The sequence below is a fragment of the Choloepus didactylus genome, chromosome 8, assembly GCF_015220235.1.
Source record: "Choloepus didactylus isolate mChoDid1 chromosome 8, mChoDid1.pri, whole genome shotgun sequence".
Lineage (NCBI taxonomy): Eukaryota > Metazoa > Chordata > Mammalia > Pilosa > Megalonychidae > Choloepus > Choloepus didactylus.
Window position 1 is genome coordinate 94,695,441 of NC_051314.1, and position 23,445 is coordinate 94,718,885.

Here is a 23,445-nt window from a genome sequence, read left to right on the forward strand (position 1 = left end):
CCACTTCTGGGCCCGCCTCCGGGGCTGAAGCTTTTACCGCGTCCGAGGCGCGTCTAACCGGAGTCGGGGAGACGCAGAGCTGTTATCTTTTGGTCTCTGGCGCCTAAACCATCCCAGAACCCGTGATGACAAAGCTGCTACGTGGGGCGAGAAATAGTCGGGGTTGAGCCCCAGCTGGGCCGACGGCTCGCACTCTTCTGGTCTCTTTGGCACGCCTATCCTGAAGGTAAACACCTCCCCAGCTGCGGCCTTTTTCCCTGCAGGCCCCTTCCCAGACCCGGTCGCACATAGTTGCCCCTATCTCCCGCTACCCTTCTTATTCTAGGGCTTTAACTTGTGCCCCCCCTCGCAGTTCTCACCGGATCGTCTTACATATAGATAGTTTCAAATGGGAAACTTAAAAAGCGACGTATCGATGTTGAGTTTCTGAAATTTCCTAAATGATTTCAAAACCCCCGAAGCATCTAACAGTTTTTCCTTTACTTTGCGGGTTGGCATGCCTCAGAATCAATCTTTCCCCATTTGTAATAATCCGTTCCCCAATCTCAAATACATATTACACAAGCTTTTTAAATTGAAAACTTTAATTAGGTCATTTAAATGGATAATTTTCTGACTTAGTAAAGTAAGGTATGAAAATTAATTATGTGTTATATTTGTAAACTTAAAGATAAATATACAGGTCAGTGTACCTCAAGACACTGAAGCTGTTTGTAGAATAAAATGTATATTCATAATTTGGCAATAACATGCAAAATCAGTGATTTGATGAAACAAAACTTGAAGTTTCCAGATTCTATGCCAGATAAGCCCTGAAACCCAGAGGTAACTGTCTTTCCAAGAACATCAACCAGTTTCATTCCTCTACCCCATAATGGCGACACTCCTTTTCAGCACAAAGAAGTTAGAATGGTCATTGCCCAAATACCCTGAAACTGAGAGAATGATCAAATAAGAGGGAGGATTTGTAACTGAGATGTTGGGATTTAACAAATGATTATTACTACTGACTTATTATATAGATATTTCTTTTTAGTTTCTAGTGTATTAGACTAGCCAGGAGGAAGTACCTGAAATTGATAAATTGTAATCCAGTAGCTTGGATGTTTGATGATGATTGGATAACTATATAGCTTTTATTATGGGACCATGTGATTGTGAAAACCTTGTGACTGACACCGCCTTTATCTAGTGGATGGATAGTTGAGTAATAAAATAAAGACATGCATGAGAAAACAACAACAACATAATCAGTGATTTGGAAGATCTTCATGTTTGTCAAAATGCGAGGTTAAAAGTTCCTCCCAACACAACACAGAAGAAAATATTAAGGCAGCCAAAAAACAGAAAAAAAATTAACACGGCCAAAAAAAGTACCCAAACATCATATTAATGAAAATCAGTGACTACGGTTCTTTCTGAGCTCCCAGGCTCTTTCTGATGTAAGTGGACAAGGTGTTGTACACATTTTTCAACTTACTTGCTTTTAGCCTGAGGAAAGTTCAGAGTAACATCAGAGATTTTCCTGCATCTCTTGAAAATCCACCTCTCACCTCCCATATACACACACAACTGCATTTAAAGAGTTAGTGTTAAAGATTACCTGAAAGAACCAGAGAACTCTTCAGGTGGTAACTGGGGGGGAAAAGAATTTCTAAATTCACCCAGTTGGAGTCATTGTTCCTAACTATTTCTAAAATGTGAGGAAGGTGTATAAATCTGGTTTACTTAATTTAATGATTGACAATATTGGTTTTACTTGGAATGAAGAATACCAGGTTTTGATTACTTACATTTTTTTTTGTTTTTTTTTTTTTCCATTTTAGAAATGAGTGGTGGATTGGCTCCAAGTAAAAGTACAGTGTATGTATCCAACTTGCCCTTTTCCCTAACAAACAATGACTTATACCGGGTAAGTTTTAGTATTAGTACATTTATCTACTAAATTCTCATATTACTTAATGAAGTATTGTTTATTCAGGTAAGCCAAAGTCCACATTACTATTTAACACACAGCTGGTGTACAAAGCTAGATCTCAAAAATAAACTTCTCAATAGAACAGCAGAAATTTTTATATGCTGTTCTTTAAGAAGGGCATTCTAAAACGAAACTCTAAGACAATTCTGACAAACACTACTTGATAGGATAATAATGAAATTTGCTCTGTCAAAGCACTTACATGTATAAATGTGACCTTCAGAGTTTTTAAACTAACTATATTTCTAGCCAATGAAAATAAATTCAGTTACACTTTAAAATTATGATAATCCTTTGTTTATTCATGGCTTCTTTCCCATACATCAGTGATTATATTCTAGTCAATTAACTACTTGAAAATTTCATAAACATACAAGTTCTGTATTCTTAGGTCAAAATTCATTTAATTACCATATTAACCAAGGTAAATTCTAAAAAGGAAAAAAGGAATGATCAACCTATCTTGGAGTTAATGGAGTTCATGGCATACTGGGGGAAAGTCTATACACAAGATTTAACTACTGTGCTTATGAAAATCGTAATTTAATAAGGAATCCATGAAGCATGTTTATAAGGAACATATGTGTACTCAACCATTCACACCTTTCCTGAGCATCCACATGTTGGGATTAGAGAGGCAGATGCCTCTCCATCATGAATTTTCTTTTTCAGATACAGATATAGCTTAAACAAACAGTTCTCCCTGGCAAAACTCTTAATATGTAAGTGCATTGTACATTATAATATACTTAAACCCTCAATACTAAAGATATCTATTGACAGCATGAATAAGTATATGGAAAAATTACAAATCTATAATCTCCAAAAAGAATTTGCAATGCCTTTAAAGGGAAAACAAGTTCTTCATAACAGAAGACACAGCATAATGAAGTGCGAGCAACTTGTGATAGGCTGATTTTTCCTGTTGTGTATTTGGATTTTGAAACTGGTACAAGAGTGGAGGTGTTTAGAGGAAAAAGTTGATGGGAGGAACAGATCCCTTTCCTAACCCTCAAATTCTGAAAGTAAATCTTAATTTACATTTTTGGCAGAAGCTTAACAGTTTAATAAATTTTGTTTTCAGTTCAGTATAGGGATGATTGAGGGGAAAAAAATCCCTTCCAACATTTTCTTTCACCTCTTTACCTTATGGAGAACTAAATATCCTACTGTGGCTATCCTGAAGATGGGTGATTGAAAGGCTCCAGAAGGAATGACATGACTCCTTTCTTCCAAGTGTACCCTTTTCTTTCTGCTACTTGAGGTAGATGTTATGTAGAAAGATGTTGTATAGGTGAAACACAGTACTTGATTATTTAATTGAAGTACCTTGAGTCTCAAAAAAACAGAGGAGGAAGGGAGCTTTAGCTTCCTTCCTTGTATCAGTATAGGGACATTCCTATGTTTATTGAACACTTTACTTTGTGCTGAGCACTCTTCCAGGTAGTAGAGACACATCAGTGAAATAAAAATCTCCTGGAGCTCATAAAATAGCAGGAGAGAAACAATGAGCAATATAAATAAATAAAATTACATTTAATGTTAGATAGTGAGAGGTGCTAAGAAGATAAAGCAAGACAGGTGGACTATTAAATGTTAAGTTGGGGAGGGAGGTGAAATTTTAGAAAGGGTGGTGAGAAAAATCCTCATTGAGAAAGTGACTTGTGAATAAAGACGCGAAGAAAGTACGTGGTAGATGTGCAGATATCTAGGGGGCAAGCATTTCAGGCACAGAGAAAAGCAAATAGGAGGAGGATTAGTCAGATAGGTTAAAAAGCAGGGGGCCTTTTAAGGGCTTATCTGTATCATGGTAAGGACTCTGGCTTTCACTCTGAGTGAAATGAAAAGCCATTTGAAAGTGTTAGACAGAAAAATGACATGATCAGACTTGCATTTTAATAAGCTCACTCTAGCTGCTGTTTAAGAATAAAGTTCAGGTGCAGGGGATTGGGACAGAAAGGCAAGGGCAAAAGGGAAATCAGTTAGGAGGCTGTCGGCAATAATGAAAGCAAGGGATATAAAGCAGATTATGTGTACTAGGCACTGCTAGGTGCTAGAGGTACAGAGGAAAATAAGGCCTGCACCCTAATAAGGAGCTCACAGTTAATGAGAAAATGCCAGTCTTTCCTTCCTTCAGCAAACTTTCATTAAACACCTGTTCCATGCTAGACAATAGTAGGCACTTGGCGTCTCCGGGTCTTGGAAAACTTCCTGAAGATGTTGATACATGAGCTGAGTTTTGAGAGACAATAAGTAACAAGGGAAAGAACTGGAATGCCAGGAAAATAAAGGGCATATTGTTATGGATTGAATCATGTCCTCCACAAAGACATGTTCAAATCGTAACCCCTGGTCCTGTATGGATGTCAACTCACTTGTACATAGTTTCTCTGAAGGTTTTATTGGTTCAGGTAAGGCCAAAATGAATCAGGGAGGGCCTTAATCCAATATGACTGGAGTCTTTATAAACAGGAAATTCAGACACAGTGGTGGGAGACAGATGGGGCAAGAGATAGCCATGTGACAGAGGCAGAGATTGAGTCATGGATTACTGGCAAGCTGCCACCAGAACACTACAGACTTCAGAGAAAGCATGATCCAGACATCACCTTGATTTTGGACTTGTAACATCCATAACTATGAGACAATAATTCTTGTTGGTAAAGCCAACTGGGCTGAGGTATTTTGTTACAACAGCGCTGACAAACTAAGACACATCATAAGGACATCACACTATTTAATGACTATCCAGTATGACTGGCTACTCTGTTGAGTACTCAGTGAACATGGAATTCATAGTTAAGGAGGGCAGAGAATTGTTAAGGAGATTTTTTTTTTTAATTTAAGGAGATAAAATGGACAGGATTTGATGACTGGCTGAATATGGAAACTGAAGAAAAGAGAAGTTTTTCTTGATTTGCAGCTTTCTGGCTTGGTTGATAGATGCGTAGTGATGACCTAGGGAATGCAAGAGGATAGTCAGGTTTTGGTGCAGATGGCAACCAACTTTGGACACCTTAAATTTGAGGTACAAGTGGTAATGTCCAATAGTCCATTGAAAATATGGGTCTAGAACCCAAAAGATTGGTCTAGGCTGGAAGACAAAACAGGTCTAAATCTGGAAGCCATGATGTTTAGGTGGTAATTATTAATGTGGTTGATCACCCAGGGAATATCGGAATGTTAAAAGAAGAAAGCCGGAGAATAAACCTTGGGGATTGCCAACATTTAGGGGATTATTGAAGGAAGAGGAGCCTATGAAAAGGCTTGAAAGCACAGCCAGAGAAATAGAAGCAAACCAGAAGTTATTCTCACTGCAGGATGCCTTGAAAAGAGAAAGGAAGGATCAACAGTATCTATATGCATAGAGATCAAGTAAAATAAGGACCAAAATATATGTTCATTGGATTTGGTAGTCACTGATGACTTTACTGAAAGCAGTTTTCTTGGAGTGGTAAGAATAACAACTAAATTGCAGTGAGTTGAGGGACCAAGAGAACAAAATACAGGAACTTTCAATAGGCCTTTCAATAGATATAAGTATGAAGGGAAGCAAAGAAGAAATCTCAGCTGAAGAGAGAGAGCAACAGGGTCCAAAGAGGGATTATTTTTGTTTGTTTACAGCAAAATGAGAGAGAATAGAGTATGTTTATATAAGCAGGAAGAAAAACTTGAAAATGGGGGATAAAGTTAGGAGGGAAGAGGAACTGAAACACAGAAGCCTTAACCTTGGACAGGAAAATGTAAGGACAAGAGCTGTGGGTATAAGTAAGTTTGTAGAAAGGAATAGTCTCCATTTTCTTCGTGAAGTTGCTTTGAGGTCATCTGCTTAGTGGAAGGTAGAAGGGGAGGAAATTTTAAGAGAAAGTAGAAAATTTAGAATAGCTGTTGATGGAGCAGAAGAACCTGATTAGGGACATATCAAAGGATTATGAAGCAGAGTTATGGGCCCACTTGAGATTGGCCACTATTAATTTGTATTGGCTCAAGCATATGCCATTTGGACATGCCAAATCTTACTTCTTAAGATTTAAAGTCATTTTGAAGAATAATTCCAACTTCTTACTGGGAAACTAGCATCTTAACAAAAGAAAAGTGTTCTCATGTTTGGGTGCAGCTATTTATTTATTGAACAACCTGCTGCTTGTTCAATATGATACAAAGATGAATAAGTGATGACCTCTGCCTTCATGAATGTGCCTAACAGTTGGAAGTGCCTTCTTTTCCCACCATACAGATCCTATGTGCTGGTTTGAATGTATTATGTCCCCCAGAAAAAGCCATATTCTTTGATGCAGTCTTGTGGAGCAGACGTTTTGGTGCTGATTAGATTTGCATGGAAATGCGCCCCACCCAACTGTAGGTGATAACTCTGATGAGATATTTCCATGGAGGTGTGGCCCCACCCATTCAGGGTGGGCCTTCATCAGTGGAGCCATATAAATGAGCTGACGGGTAGAGGGAACTCAGTGTAGCTGTGAGTGACGTTTTGAAGAGGAGCTACAGCGAAGAGGGACACTTTGAAGAAAGCACAGTAGCTGCAGATGAGAGACAGTTTGAAGACAGCCGTTGAAAGCAGACTCTTGCTCCAGAGAAGCTGAGGGAGGACAAATATCCCAAGTGTAACTAAGAGTGACATTTTTGAGGAACTGCAGCCTCGAGAGGAACGTCCTGGGAGAAAGCCATTTTGAAACCAGAACTTTGGAGCAGATGCCAGCCACGTGCCTTCTGAGCTAACAGAGGTTTTCCGGACCCCATTGGCCATCCTTCAGTGAAGGTATCCAATTGCTGATGTGTTACCTTGGATACTTTATGGCCTTAAGACTGTAACTGTGTAACCAGATAAACCCCCTTTTATAAAAGCCATCCATCTCTGGCGTTTTGCATTCTGGCAGCACTAGCAAACTAGAACATCCTACTATACTCAAGTCCCAACCCTGTACATGAAGCCTTTCCTAACTATTTAGCACTCACAGGACTTCTCTAAACTATACCATAATTATAGTCTATAGGTCTGTGCTGTCTAATATGATAGCCATTACTACATTAAATTTAGAATTCTTTAGTCACTCTAGCCACATTTCAAGTGTTCAGTAGCTACCTTTGGCCAGTGGCTACCATGTTAGACAATACAGAATACTTCCATCATCACAAAAGTTCTTTTGGATAATACTGCTTTAAAAAAGGCATAGTTTAATCCTAGTTATCCTTAAACGTTCTCAAACTTTTTGAATGTGATATCCTTAAAAGACGGTAGCTGGAGGTTTAGCAAGCCTGAAATTTTCCTGTAGTTTCACATGGTACGTTATCTTACAAAAAGCATGGGCCTTTTGTATTCCCTAGTATAAATATATTTGTTTTAATTAATACTTTTTTTCAATAACCATTGCTATAGAGATGGACCGAATGTATCCTGTGGTTCATTTATACCGTAGCATATGACTGAATACTCTGCAAATAAGGAACCCAGTTTGAGAAGCATTGTAATGGTTTTCTCAGTTTTACAGCCTTATTCAACTTAATATCGATTGTATATGAAACCTCTGTTGGGCATTATGAGGGAAAAAGGAGAAAAACGTGAGTCCTAATTTTTGTGGACTTGATAATCTAATTTTGACCATTGGCCTTTCCCAGACTTTAAAGTAATAATTTTATATGCATCAGAAACACTCTAATAGGCATTACTGGCAATTGAATTTTTTTTATAAAAATCAGGTATAAGCACACTAAATTTTGTAAAATTGCTGAAACCATAGAATAAGTGCCTATTTATATGAGGCACTCTCCCAGACACTCAGAAAACCAATGAATAGGAACTGATCTTGCCCTCAAGCAAGAGAATAAATCTAAATGTCACAGCTGCTTTGATAATATATGTACAAGATTTAGAGGTAGTTCAAGGAATTATTTTTTTGTTTTTCTTGTTTTTTTAAGTGAGAGATGGGAAAGCTTTCAGAAGTCCTGAAAGATAAATTGATGTGTGCCAAAAAGAAAGGTATAAAGGGCACTCCGGGCAGAAAAAAACAGCATTTTCAGGAAATACCGTATAATTGGATGATAAGAAGTAAGGGATTTGTGTCTTAGGTGACAGGGAATCACTGAAAAGTTTATAACCAGGAAAATGATATCAATTTTGCATTTTAGAAATATCACTCTGATAGTAGTGTGACAGATGAATTGGACTGGAAGCAGAAACGTGGGTTAAGGAAACTACAAGAGAAATTCAGGCAAGAGAAGATAAGGTTCTAAACTAAGGCAGCAACAGAAGAAATGACAAGAGAGAACAGATTGAAGAAATATTAAGGAGGACTTGGTAACATTGAAGGTGGGCTCTGATGAAGAAGGAGTCTAGTGAGGCTCCTAGCCTGGGGTGACTAAGTAGATGTTGCTGCCACTTACCAAAACTGGATACGAGGAGAAAAACAATGAGTTCAGTTTAGGTGTGTTAAGAGAAAGGCAGGCAACTTGAAAGGTGAAATCACTGCCCTCCCCCCTACGTGGGATCAGACACCCAGGGGAGTGAATCTCCCTGGCAACGTGGAATATGACTCCCGGGGAGGAATGTAGACCTGGCATCGTGGGACGGAGAACATCTTCTTGACCAAAAGGGGGATGTGAAAGGAAATGAAATAAGCTTCAGTGGCAGAGAGATTCCAAAAGGAGCCGAGAGGTCACTCTGGTGGGCACTCTTACGCACAATTTAGACAACCCTCTTTAGGTTCTAAAGAATTGGGGTAGCTGGTGGATACCTGAAACTATCAAACTACAACCCAGAACCCATGAATCTTGAAGACAATTGTATAAAAATGTAGCTTATGAGGGATTGGGAAAACCATAAGGACCACATTCCACTTTGTCTGGTTTATGGATGGATGAGTAGAAAAATAGGGGAAGGAAACAAACAAACAAACATACAAAGGTACCCAGTGTTCTTTTTTACTTCAATTGCTCTTTTTCACTTTAATTATTATTCTTATTATTTTTGTGTGTGTGCTAATGAAGGTGTCAGGGATTGATTTAGGTAATGAATCTACAACTATGTAATGGTACTGTGAACAATCAAATGTACGATTTGTTTTGGATGACTGCGTGGTATGTGAATATATCTCAATAAAATGAAGATTAAAAAAAAAGAGACAGAGAGAAAGGCAGGTCAAAATTTTCATTACCCAGTTGATTATATGGTACTAGAGCTCAGGAGACTAGAGCTAGAGATAATTTTTAACATTTTCATTAAATTTTTACTGGCATCAGGTTCTTAATAGAATAATTGAACCCATACCCTAGAACATACACCTCTAGAAAAGAGAAATATTCCATTTAAGCAGGCTATAAAGCAGGGACAGTTATTAGGAATCAAGAAAAATGTCCAGGGTTTTCTATATCAAGAAAACAAAATAAAGATGGGCAATATGAGGAACAAGATTGGGAATAAGAGAGGAGAAAGGGAATAAAGTGTTCCCATCATGAAGACATCATACCTCAAAACGGAGGGCCTGCTAGAACAAAGGAAAAATCATTAGAACGTCTGTAAGGTTTTCCTTTTCCTTTTGATTAGGTGATAGGAAGAAGGAAGCATGGAGAAATGAGAATTCATACGTTAAAAATTACATTTAATAATCTATTATGCACCATATCATATTTTAACCTTTTTGAAAATTTAGACAAAAAAGGGACAAGAACCTTTAATTTTCCCAGGAAATGAATGTTTTGGCCCTGAAATCTTTTATGAAGCAAACTATCTAACTGACCTTCAGAATTCACTGTTCCTACATTGCAGTCCAGTTTTGCTACATTCCAGCATTATACAACTTAATCATATAACTCAAAAATGTATTACTATTGGATACATGTATTCTAAGAGACTTTTCTAAGATGCCTTATATGATAAATAGAACTGTTAGTTTGTAGGTAATGGCTGACACCTTAGAAGTAGGGTAGATTGCTTAGGATAAATATGTAGAAGTAAAGGAGAAGAAAGGATCAGCACTAAAGAACTACTAACATTAGAGTAGACAGAGAAAGGAGGCTGTGAAAGAAATGGATTTTTCGTCAGAGAAGGTTTTTTGTTTTATATTTAATAAACAGTCGAAGGATCTGTCTTCTGAAACTGCTTGCTGTATGAGGGAAGGATAAGGATAGTGATATTCGACGTCATTCATATTTGAAGTACAGTTTCTTTGGGAGCCATGGTGGGACTGGTAGTTGCCAAAGATCACAGCTGCTGTCCAATATGTGTGCCTTAAATCTACCACACATGTAGAGTGTTTTTCATTCTGTATCCACTCTGTCATCAGACATTTAGGAAGTAAGGCAGATACCTCTGACACCAACAACAGTAATAATCTTATTATACTCAGTCATAATCTGCAGAAACTATCAAATCTATACATTTACCAAATTTGGTAGGCTATCTAATATAATTGACACAAAAAATTTTTTATAACCTGTAATAAAGAATTTGGTTCAAGGTATACATTTTGAAAATGTAATGCTTGCTTTTATGACTTTAAATTAAATTGGAAATTATTATGTGGTCTTTTGTTCCAGATATTTTCCAAGTATGGCAAAGTTGTAAAGTAAGTATTCATATTAAATGTTAAAACTTCATTTAAAAGGTTATCTGAATGTGCTTCTCCATTATTTTTTAAATGGAAGTGGATTTACTGTTTTTTAATTATAAAACAGATACTTGATATAACAGTGGATTTACTATTTTTAATTATAAAACATACTTGATATAACAAAGAAAATTAAAATATTCTTATGAACATTTTGATGTATATTTCAGACATTTTTCTAATTATGTGAACTCATGTAGACAATTTTTAAGAAAAAATTCCATATGTGCAATTTTGTCTTTTTTTTTTACTTGACATTGTCATAAATATCTTTCCATGTACTATAAAAGTATGTGTTTAATGGTTTTATAGTATTCCATTTTATTTCATAATTCATTTAAACAATCTTTAAAATTTCTTACCGTATTACTAAGAACTCAAACTAATTCTGTTATCTAATATAAGATATTAATGGCTCTGATTAACAAATATTTTGGTTACTAGAAAGTGTGTTCTCAAGTATACTGTAAGTAGATTCCATTTGTTAAATAAGTAGAATGTAAAAACCAAATATTTCAGTGCATATGGCATATAAAGTGCTTATAAGACTGATAAGTAGAAAACATTCTCTGCCTTTGTTGGATATTGAAGGAAAGACCGGAAACATACAAAAAATAGTAATGGTGATAATATCATTTGGGGTTAGAGTTAAGAAGAGAGAACAGTAACTGAAGGGTCTCATTTAATCCACTAAAAGAAATCATCCAACTATATTATGGGGCAAAAAAGTAAAAGCAAGATCATGTCATTCTAATTATCTTACAACCAATACTTTGTATACATTCTCATGCATATTTAAAATCCCAAGAATTTAGAGCATATTTACCTTTATTGGTTTATTTTTCTTCTAGCTTTTCACAAATGGATTTTAAATTGTTGAAATTCATTTGCCTCCTGAGATTATTAATATCTTTTAAACTTCCCAATTAAAAATCATTATAAAAAATGGTTAGGGGTAAATTTTTGGGTCTTCAGCATATCCAGCAATCATCATCATGAATTGAAACACTAATAATGGTGGTGATGATATCACACTTAATGAGCATGTAGTATATGCAGCACATTGTTCTAATCTCTTTATATATATTTTTTTCATTTAATTCTACCCTATGAGGTAGATACTATTTATTATCCCAATTTTAGAGATGAGATAGCATGTAAACCTAAGGTCATATTGCTAGTTAGTGGTAGAGAGGAGATTTGAATCTAACAGCCAGATTCCAGATCCTGTTTTCTTAACCATACCATTTACCTTCTTTTGATTTTTTTTTTCACTCTGTAAGAATCCCTGAATGAATCTCCTTACAAATATATGATTATGAAACATGAGAATACTATAATGTTAAAGACACAGAGTTGTAAGTACCTATAAACAGAGAAGATCTGGTCTACTCTAGGGAGTCAGGGAAGGCTTACTTAAGACAGTATTCTTTGAGTGGAAACCTAAAGGATGAGTTAAGCAAGCAAAAAGGATAGGAGTGTAACCGGTGCCCTGCTGGCAACAGTGCCAGGCAGAATTCCGTTCCAAGTTCGGGACTCTTACCATGGAAGGAATTCAGGGATGAGAGGGGCCAGTAGAAATAAGTGGTAAAGTTTGTTAAAGAAAAAGAAGATACGCTAAAGAGATAGCGTGGGCATGTTCAAGGAGAAGCATGCACTGAGTGGGAGTGGTTTGGTTGTTATATAGGAAAGTTTCACTGTGATCTTCTTGTCGCAACCTTTGAACACCTAGTGTCTTCTTTGTTCTAAGGGGAGATAGTTATAGTGATCAAAACTTGTGACCTGCCCTTGCATATCTAAAATTTGTCTTTGGGCAGATGTTTAACAATCTTTTATGACCCCATGCTTTTTGTCATTAGCTGAGAATTTGCTTTGGGGCCCATGATTTCACAAGTATTTATGGTTTGGGGAGGCTTCAGAGCTTTAGGAGAAGTTTTGGCTCCATGAAGTCTGCAGTTGGAGCTTTCTAGGTTTGCGTTAAGTCTTTTGAAGCTAAATAGAAGACCAGGAACCACAGCCTTGATGCCCTACTCTGTCCTGCCTCAGGAGGAGCATTTCAGATAGACGGACTAGCTTGTGCAAAGGACCTGTAGTAAGAGAAAATAAAGTGAGATCAGATAACAGAAAGGCCATTGTGACTAGAGATTAGTGACCTGGGGGGGTGGAGATACAAGAGAAAGCCAGAGATGGAAGCAGTTTCCTGATCATGCTTCTTGACCATGTTACCAGAGATTTGGTTTTCATCTTAAAAACATGGGGAATCCACTGAAGAATTTTATATGAGAGGAGACATGATTTTAGTTTTTTTAAAGCTTATTCTGGCTTCAGTGTAGAGATTGGATTGGAAGGGAACAAGAGCAGATGAAGGGATGCTAGTCAGAAAGCTGTAACAGCAGACCAGGGGAGAGAATGGGGATATTTGGACTAACAGATATTATTTGGAGAAACTACTTTTGCCATTCTTCTGTACCTTTTTGTTCTAACATATTGAGCTAGTCACACAGAGATTACAGAGACAGCCTTAAAGGTGTTTTATTCTAATAGGGGAGATGAGGCATTGTTTGTATATAAACAAATATTTCAATAGAGACTAGCAGAAAAGGAGGAGAAATCTCTGGTGAAGAAATTAGGAATCTCATACTTAATCTGAACCTTGAAGAAGGGGTAAAATTTTAATGGGCAAAGATTGAGAGTAAAAAACTGCATTAAGTGGTTTATTTTGGCTAGAGCTGATAGTTTTGGGGTGAGGGTAGTAAAAGATGAGGGAGATGGGAGTCTTAACATAAAGAATCTTGAATTCTGAACCAAATAGGCAGTTGGCAGCACTGAAGATATTTGAGCAAAGGACTGATGTGATTTTATTTATTCCTTAAATAGAAGAGCCTTCTACTAGTATATGAGGGAGAATTAACATCAAGGGAACCAATTAAGTAGGCTGTTGAAACAGTGATGACACCATGGGCAAGAAAAAGTAGCAGGAATGAAAAGAAGGGACAGATGGGAGGAATTATTGACTGAGGAGGACTTAGAAAACTAACAACTTCTGAAATAGGGCTTTAATAAATGATTTATGACTTTAATTCACCTTCATGAGCATTATAAAAAAATTATACATATCATCACCCTTTACTCCTAAGTACTTCAATGTATGTTTCCTAAAAATAGGGATATTCTCTTATGTAAGCACAATACAGTTATCAACTTCATAAATCTGTATTGATACAATACTTTTATCGAATCTGCCATTCATGTTTTGATTTTGTCAGATGACCTAGTAATGTCCCACATGACATTTTTACCCTCTAATACAGGATCCAGTTTGGAGGGGATGTCCTATCTTTTTAACCTGCTTTAATCTGAAACATTTTCTCAGACTTTCTTTGCTTTTATGGCATTGACATTAAAGAATATAGCTCCCCTCCCTCCCCACACACATACCCTTATTTTTCCCTATGGGGCCATGTAGTGTTGGTTAGTATACTGCATAAGCGATGTTTTGTTCTTCTCTGACTATGACATCTAAATGCACAGAGTGTCCATCTGCCCCTCATTCAGGTATGTTGAATGGTATGACTAGCAACCTTTGAACTACAGAATTTTTAAAAGAATATTAGGAATACAATTAAACTCTAAAATCTAGAAAAATAATACTTTTTGTCTAGAAGAGAATACCTCAGTTTTGTTTTGTGCAGGGTGAGGAGTTAGTAAAGAGGAATTATAGTTATTCTTCAAGATTTCCTTGTCTCTATAATCTCTTTACTTCATCCTTCAATTCTGATTAATGTTTATCAGAGACTCCTAATCATAGCTATGCTCACTGTGTTAAATCAGTATCAGATTATCTCATTTCCAAACTTCTTGATATCCCATGACTTTGAAGAGGCAGCTGATTTGTCAAATGTATTAATTTATCTGTGTATTTTATTATTTAATCCTTTTATTAAAACTTGTTTTCCAAGTATTTATTAATATCTGTTTTATTTATTGCTGTCTCTTTTGTTTAAACTGGCTATTATTTTTGTTTTAAGGGTTACTATAATGAAAGATAAAGATACCAGGAAGAGTAAAGGGGTTGCATTTATTTTATTTTTGGATAAAGAATCTGCGCAAAACTGTACCAGAGCAATAAACAATAAACAGGTAAGCCATTCATTCCCACCAAGGTTTTTAATTCAAAAGCCTTTGTGCTCACCCATGCCAAAAATGTGGGGATGTGGTGGATAGTGTTGTTTGATGGATATTAGTAGGTTCTGAGGTATCTAACTTATGGAAAAGAGAAGAAGTCAGTGCAGTACTCAGTTTCCAAAACATTGGTAAGAATACTACGGGACAGAATTTGCCACACCTGAGTAGGCAACCACTAAAATAAGCCAAGAGTAAAATGGACTTGAAGATTTGAGGAAATGGGATCAAATAACTTTAGTTTTAGGTTCCAGTGAAATACATCCTTCTGCATTAACAATTTTCTCTGGTTTAGTTATTTGGTAGAGTGATAAAAGCAAGCATTGCTATTGACAATGGAAGAGCAGCTGAGTTCATCCGAAGGCGAAACTACTTTGATAAATCTAAGTGTTATGAATGTGGGGTGAGTACACCTAAAATTTATTGGAATTTTCTATATTTTACTTTGAGGTATTTTTCACATTGGTATTATCTGTGCTCATCAAAACTTCTAACTGGCTAAAAACAGTTTATTAAATTTGTTTTATTTAGGGACTCTGAACACATCTAAGTAAACTCAATCAAAAGGTAGTTGTGTAAAGGGTTGAGTGATACAGAGTGGTGTTTTCCCCAGGTTCTGAATCTTTGAAGTGTTGGATTAAAAAGTGTAAGAGCTAATTACTTTCATGTTTGCATGTTAAGCAAATATCATTATCTTAAAAGTTTTAGTGAAAGATTTCAGTGTATTAATAGGCTGTTTCCTGTTTCTAGATAATTTTACCAATGTTTAAGCTTTAGAGTTCAGTACAAACATCATCAGATGAACCATTCTCTATGAGATTTTGTGTTTTGAGAGTTTTAATTTTTTTTCCTATTGGTACGGTTAATCTTCTGTTAGTGAACTGTCCCCAAATATTCTTATCTATTTCTTATCATCATTATCATATCCATTTAAATTTTGAGTGATTAGATTTAGGAGATACATATATATATATATATAATATAGCTATAGAATTTTGCACATGGTCCATTACGGTTCCAAGAGAACTACAGTCTGAATTATGTCAGTTTCCAAAATTACCGTATAAAATATTGGAAGAGAATTACTGACAGATATTTTCCTGGCTACAAAGTCAAAAGGAGGGTACAAGGAAATGAGTTTGGGGTCCTTTCACCCACTGCTGCTGCCCCTGCCTCCCCCCCCCCCCCGCCAAAGATAGATAAATAAATAGACAGACAGACAGATGGGTAGATGGATAGAAAGGGCAAGCAATCAAGAACTTGGGTACACGTTAGTTCTGTCAATTCGTATTGACAATTACATTTATCTTAAGTAAATGTTTCAGGAACTGTGTTCCCGAGTCCTGAGTCTCATTTAAAGGAAAAAAAGGGGGGTGGGGGTGTTTAGGTCAGATTAGTATGTATCCTCATAGTCACAGTAAAAATTAAAAATTAAATTTTCTGAGAACTTCTGGAAGAATTTACCAGCCCCTTGAGTCCAGCTGTTTATCAACAATAACACCCCTTGGGTTCAGCCATGTCCCCCATGTGTACAAAGTATACAGTCTGTTTCATGCTTTGTCAAATATACATGAAAAGCACAATTATTTTCTCTTCTATTCTAAATCCTGGCTCAATCTCTCTCTACAACTATTCTCACATATTACCTCTTAAATGTATTTTAATGAGCTAATATATAGATTGCAGTTCAGAATTCTCATGTTTTATAGCTCAAATAGTATTAGGGTTCATTATGAATAATAGTGAAGTCCAGCTCTGTCCAAAAGAACAATATAATATTATATGATGTATGATGTGATATGATGCATTGTGAAATATACATTATATGATTGTAATATAATACAAAACATAATTTAAATTTTTCTAGTAGCCACCTTTAAAAAAAAGAAACAGTTGATTTTATAATAGATCTTATTTAACCTAATGAATCTAAAATATTATCATTTGAATCAATATTTTTAAAAATTAAGATATTTTCCATTGTTTTCATATAAGTCTTCAAAATCCAATATCCCTTTCAGTGCACATCAATTCAGACTAGCCACATTTCCAAGCATTCAGTAGCCACATGTGGCTAGTGACTACCATAATTGGACTGTGCAGGTCTAGGCTAAGTGATAGGAAAGGAGCAAAATGAAATTAATAGGGAAAGTGAGGAAAAACCTGGAATTTTCCACTTGTTTTTTAAACAGACTGTTAATCAACATGTTGGAAGTTAACAGGAATACTATAATTTTGTCCCCATGCTATCAAATAATAACTTAAAATTTTTATATTTAGGGCAGAAGGTCCATTTAAATTTTGTATTATCAGACCTTGAATCTTAAGATTTAAAATGTTCAAGGAAAGAATGCTTCTTTTACTCTTTTAGTGAAACTACGAAAATATCCCCTGTTCATTAAAGTAGTTTGTAGGGAATCATAATATCATAAACTCTTCCTTCTAAATATTAAATTAATGGGTTTTATTATTAATTTCTTTGCATATATATATTCAGTATGGCAATATTCTTTTTTAAATTCTAAAACCTTTGAGTCTTAGGTCACTAAGCAAGTTTCTGTTAATAAGTTTCAATACAAACACAGTATTTTTACAAATACATTATTTTTCCTTTCTTTTCTAATGGGAAACAAAAGGAAAGTGGACACTTAAGTTATGCCTGTCCTAAAAATATGCTTGGAGAACGTGAACCTCCAAAGAAGAAGGAGAAAAAAAAAAAAAAGAAAATTCCTGAACCAGAAGAAGAAATGTATGTATATCCACTCTTACCAACCACATTATTTTGTTGCTTCTGTCTTTATTAGTTGAGTGCATTTTAAGTTTTCCTTTTTTAAATAATTTAGTGAAGAAGTAGAAGAAAGTGAAGATGAAGGGGAAGATCCTGCTCTTGACAGCCTCGGTCAGGCCATAGCTTTCCAGGTACTAAATAGTTCTTTAAAATGGTACCATGGCAGAGCTGCCATTGGTTAATAGTTTTATATTCCTTGCCTACTTGATTGACCATCTCCTCACAGCAACCTCTGTTTTTTCTCTTCACTTCCTGAGCTTTAGGAAACAGGCTATTTCTCTAAGGTCTTTAGAGCAGTATGATAGAAAAGTTTCATTGGTTCTTCCTAGATTTTAAGGCTCCACGACACTTAATATTTTAAATTGTTCTCATTATAGAATTGAGCAGAACTACTTGATTAACATGAGTTTAGCCCAGCAGAAAATATTTTATTAAATAAAGGACAGTGTTTTAAAAGAAGCTTCACTTCAAAACAAAACCAAAAAATATCTTTGATTATTAAAGGCCCTGATACAAGTATATGAAACATTTTGGGGAAAGGGGCATATAATCTCCTAATTTTATATAATCAGTTATTTTATTTTAATATAGTTGATAAATTATAAAAGTATGTATCAGTTTACTTTTCCTCATAGTTCAATTATATCTTATTGTATATAACATTTCCACCTTCAACAACAATGGCAAGAACGTTTTATTTCCCATACCTGTTAATAGAAATTGCCTAAAATCCTTTGGAGACATTATGAGACTGGGACAGAACTTGGCTAAATAAATAAATAAATAAATAAGCAAGCAAGCAAACGTACATACATACATACATACATACATACATACATTACGCTGATAGAATTGTCGGCAATGGTCATGGTAGGGTGGGGAGTGGTTAACATTTGTGATGTGTTTTTGCCATGTTTTGAATTAATGCAGCAGAAATGATATTAAACAGTTCATGATTCTGTTGTTTTGTTTTCTGAATCACATTATAGCAAGCCAAAATTGAAGAGGAACAGAAAAGATGGAAACCCAGTTCAGGGGACTCCTCAACATCAGATGATTCAAGACGCCCAAGGATAAAGAAAAGCACATATTTCAGTGATGAAGAAGAACTTAGTGATTAAAATTAATATTTATTGTGTAAATATCGTTAAAATAAACGATATTTAAAATAAAGAAAATCTTAAAATACAAAGTTCACTTGGAGACTAAAGATTACTTTTAGAACTTTTAAGCATAAGAATACTTGATACCAAATAGTTTTTTACTATAAAATAGTTCACAGGAAATTGAAAAATAATTTTTAATATCATGTTTCTATCTATCTTAGGGTAATACAAATCAAGATTTGCTAATAACAATCCCAAAAACAACTAGTTTTAATAATAATAAAATAATATTGCAGTAATACTACTCTCATCTCACGAAAGAAGGTAGATATTTAAAAGATATATTTGAGAAGCTCATTATAAAAGCTTTATTCACATCTGATTGGTTTACATGAATACTTTTGAAATATGTTCAATCTTTAAAACAAAAACTTCATAAAAACCATGAAAAAAGTTGAGTGGTTTTCTTTTGTTATTAAGTGTTAATAAAGTTTTCTAGAAAATTTTGTTTTTAAATATGGGTGTTTTGTCCTCTTATTTTAGTTTTATCACAGTCTGCATAAGTTGTAAATACCCATAAAATATAAAGTAAAATAGCGCTGAAGGGCTTATAACCAAACATAGCATGGTTATCTGTCTGCACTGCCTTAGCACCACATCCCATTCCCCAAAAGCAACTATTTATAACTTCTCTGGCCATTTTTTTTCCATCTGTACATACATATTGCTAAAAATATATACAAAAGTGTATTTCTATCACTTAATTCATTATTTTATGCATTTTTAATTGTTGACATTGTTGGATTCTATAAAGGAGCATTTTTCAATCCCTTTTCAATCCCTTATATTCCCTTTACTATTTTCCATCTTCCCTATTTGATCATGTTAAAATTTTTGTTAAATCCATATTTATTGGGTTTTTTTTTTTTTTGATGACCACATAAATACTATTTACTTCTGAGTCAAGGATTTTGCTATGATTAAATTTGTCTACAGTTAATAATTGCCTCCTTTTTTCAAGTGCTTATTAAATTTCTTTACATTTATGCCTAAATCTCATATCTTCTGCAGGTAGTTATAGGAAATAGAGTTACAGAGTCTTTAATTTTCTACCTTGTATTTTTCAGTACTGTTTGAAAAGCTTTGTAAAAAGAGCTCCCATTTATTACTTTTTAAATTACTAAAATCAATCAAAATATTTCCACTTTAAAAGCTAAAGCAATGAAAATTTTACCCAAATCACTGGCAAATAATCTTCTAGAACTCAATGAAGAAACCGGACAGAACAACTGCAGAACTGATTTTCTATTCTATGTATCAACTAGTCAAATACCAGAAAAAAATCTAAAAGCAAAGTAAAACTATTGGGAAAAAATATTTGCACAAAATATATAAAGGTTTATATAAGTACCCAAAAACAGAATAATAGAAAATGAGGAAGTGACATAAACAATATATAGAAAATAATAAAAGCAAATAAACATGAAAAATACTCTCAACTAGTTATTAGAAATTTATTAAAACCAGTGAAATATTTTTTACCTAATATAAAAAAATTCCGTGTTGATGAGGATGAGACAAAAGTACTTCATATTATAGATTGGCTCATTTCTGGAGGGTAATTTAACAATAAGCATCAAATATTAAATACTTTCTTTTCTTTGAGCCACAATTATGTTCTATTTTATCCTAGAGTTCCAATCAGAAATTCAGGCATTTATGTACAAGACATACATTGTTATTTAAAATTCAAAAACAATTGAATCTCCAAAACAAAATAATGAAAGCGTAATGTATCCTATAGTAGATGGAGTTACGTACTCCAGAAGAAGAAAAAAAGTTCTTAATCCCATTCCTGAGAGTGTGAACCCATTGTAAATAGAACCTTTTGGAAATGTTATTTTTAATTAAGATGCGGCCAACTGAATCAGGATGGGTCTTAATCCTATTACTGTAAGCCTGATGAAGAAGCCACAGGGAGGAGCTGGAACCAGAAAAGACAGGACATCATGTGACAAGAAATCCAAGTATTGCCAGCCAGCCAGAATGCTACTATCCCTAGGAAGAAGCTAACTTTCTAGCCTCTGGAACTGTGAGCCAATAAATTCCTGTTGATAGATCATCTCATTACACAGTATTTGTCTTTGCAACCTGGGAAACCAAAATATATCTAAAATGATAGAATATTAGGAAGCATTCAAATGATGTTTCAAAGAACTCTTAATGATATGGGAAAACATTCTGGATATAATGTCAAGTGCAAAGTACTTACTAAATAGATACATATGTTCACATGGATAAGGAAAAAATTCCACTACTAAGGTAGTTATGTATAGTGGTTAAGAGTATAGTGTTTATTGACAGACATACCTAGATTCCTATGGTCATGTTGCCACTTAACAGCTGTTGGCCATAGGCAATTTACTTAACCTGAGTTAAGTGAAAAAATTAAAAACTGCAAATATAATTGGGTGAAGGTTCTGTCTTAAGAGCAGTTAGGCCACTGTGCTGGTTTGAATCTGTTATGTCCCTCAGAAAGGCCATGTTCTTTTAACCCCATCTTGCGGGGGCGGGCCTGTTGTGGGTGGGATCTTTTGATTAGGTTGTTTCTATGGAGGTGTGACCCGTGGCATTCTCTGTGAGAAGATAAAAGGCAGAGACATTTTGAAGAGAGCTGAGAGAGACACTTAGAAAATGCCCAGAGATATTTTGGAGACAGCAGTTGAAACCAGATGTTTGGAGATGCTAAGCTAAGAGATCAAACTCAGAGTTTGCCCTGGAAAAGCTAAATGAGAACACACAGACACTTAAAGAGAAGACCACTGGAATCAAAAGCTGAGACACAACACTACCCAAGAGCAAAGGACCAGCAGACACTAGCCACATGCCTTCCCAGCTAACAGAGGTGTTCCAGAGGCCATGGGCCTTTCCTCAGTGAAGATATCTGTGCCGGTTTGAATGTATTATGTCCCCCAGAAAAAGCCATATTCTTTGATGCAATCTTGTTAGGCAGACATTTTAGTGCTGATTAGATTGGAATTCTTTTGAGTGTTTCCATGGAGATGTGCCCCACCCAACTGTAGATGATAACTCTGATGAGATATTTTCCATGGAGGTGTGGCCCTGCCCATTCAGCATGGGCCTTGATTACTGGAACAGTATATAAGCTTAGACAGAAGGGGCCAGCTTGCTACAGCCAAGAGGGACACTTGGAAGAAAGCATAGGAGTTGCAGATGAGAGACAGTTTGAAGACAGCCGTTGAAAGCAAACTCTTGCTCCAGAGAAGCTAAGAGGGGACAAATATCCCAAGTGCAACTAAGAGTGACATTTTTGAGGAACTACAGCCTAGAGAGGAACATCCTGGGAGAAAGCCATTTTGAAACCAGAACTTTGGAGCAGACAATGGCCACGTGCCTTCCCAGCTAACAGAAGTTTTCCAGACACCATTGGCCATCCTCCAGTGAAGGTACCCGATTGCTGATGTGTTACCTTGGATGCTTTATGGCCTTAATACTGTAACTGTGTAACCAAATAAACCCTCTTTTATAAAAGCCAATCCATCTCTGGTGTTTTGCATTCCAGCAGCATTGGCAAACTAGAACAGTACCATCTTGTTCTTGCCTTAGTTTGGGCACTTATATGGACTTAGAACTATAAATTTGTAACCTAATAAACCCCCTTTATAAAAGTCAATCCAGGGGGCGCGGGCGATTCGTAGGTAATGGCGGACGCTTCGTCCCTGGGTTGCTGTAAAGGCTGTTCCTCTCCTAGCTGTGCGTGCGACGCTAAAAGCAAGTGCAGCGACTCCTCGCTGTTGGGCCGGCGGCTCTCAGAGGACTCGAACCGCCATCTGCTGCTGCAGAAGTGGGCGAGCATGTGGAGCTCCGTGAGCGGGGACGAGCGGGCGGAGTGCGCGGAGGAGACGCGGCGCGAGGAGGCGGCGGATGAGGAGGAGGAGAGGCCGCTGGTGTTCCTGTGTTCCCGCTGCCGGCGGCCGCTGGGCGACTCGCTGAGCTGGGTGACAAGCCAGGAGGACACCAACTGCATCCTGCTGCGCTGTGTTTCCTGTAATGTTTCTGTGGATGAGGAGCAGAAGCTATCCAAACGTAAAAATGAAGATGGTTGCATTCTTGAAACTTTATACTGCACTGGATGCTCACTCAATCTTGGCTACATATACAAATGTACACCAAAGAATCTTGATTTTAAGAGAGACTTGTTTTGCCTCAGTGTTGAAGCCATTGAAAGATGGACGATGTTTTGAAAGCATTACAAACGAAGCTGTGGGAAATGGAATCAAAATTATCCCCTAGTAGTTGCAAAAGCTGAAATCTTTTTCATCACTCCCATTCCGGAGTCCACCCCACCCCCCCATTCATGTGTAGCAATTCTTGTTATCATCTCATTTTCACTGAGAATTAAAGGACTTCTAAATGGCAAAAAAAAAAAAAAAAAAGTCAATCCATTGAATATTATGCTGGCTGTGAGTACTATGTGGCTGTACTCAGTGGTGAGAGACTGAAAGCCTTCCCTCTAAGATCAGGAAGAAGACAAGGATGCCCACTGTCACCACTATTATTCAACATTGTGCTAGAAATTCTAGCCAGAACAATCCAGCAAGAAAAAGAAATAAAAGGCATCCAAATTGGAAAGGAAGAAGTAAAACTGTCATTATTTGCAGATGATATAATCTTATATTTTGGAAAACCCTGAGAAATTGACAACACAGCTACTTGAGCTAATAAACAAATTCAACAAAGTGGCAGGAT

General features: G+C 36.0%; 1 protein-coding gene and 1 pseudogene across 2 annotated transcripts; both read left to right on the top strand.

The window, feature by feature from the left end:
* Positions 1-9: 9 nt before the first annotated feature.
* On the top strand, positions 10-18,757 carry ZCRB1 (zinc finger CCHC-type and RNA binding motif containing 1). 2 transcript variants are annotated; one of them, XM_037847300.1, is made up of 8 exons: positions 10-226; positions 1,827-1,912; positions 10,529-10,557; positions 14,628-14,739; positions 15,077-15,184; positions 17,418-17,530; positions 17,625-17,700; positions 18,559-18,757. In XM_037847300.1, exons 2-8 carry the CDS (start codon positions 1,829-1,831, stop codon positions 18,688-18,690), a joined length of 654 nt encoding a protein of 217 aa, XP_037703228.1. In that variant the 5' UTR covers positions 10-226; positions 1,827-1,828; the 3' UTR covers positions 18,691-18,757. The 2 variants fall into 2 exon arrangements, with proteins under 2 accessions (XP_037703228.1, XP_037703229.1); XM_037847301.1 differs by having other exon boundaries at positions 1,827-1,863.
* Positions 18,758-22,382: 3,625 nt separating this feature from the next.
* Positions 22,383-23,111, top strand: LOC119543442 (annotated as a pseudogene).
* Positions 23,112-23,445: the final 334 nt, after the last annotated feature.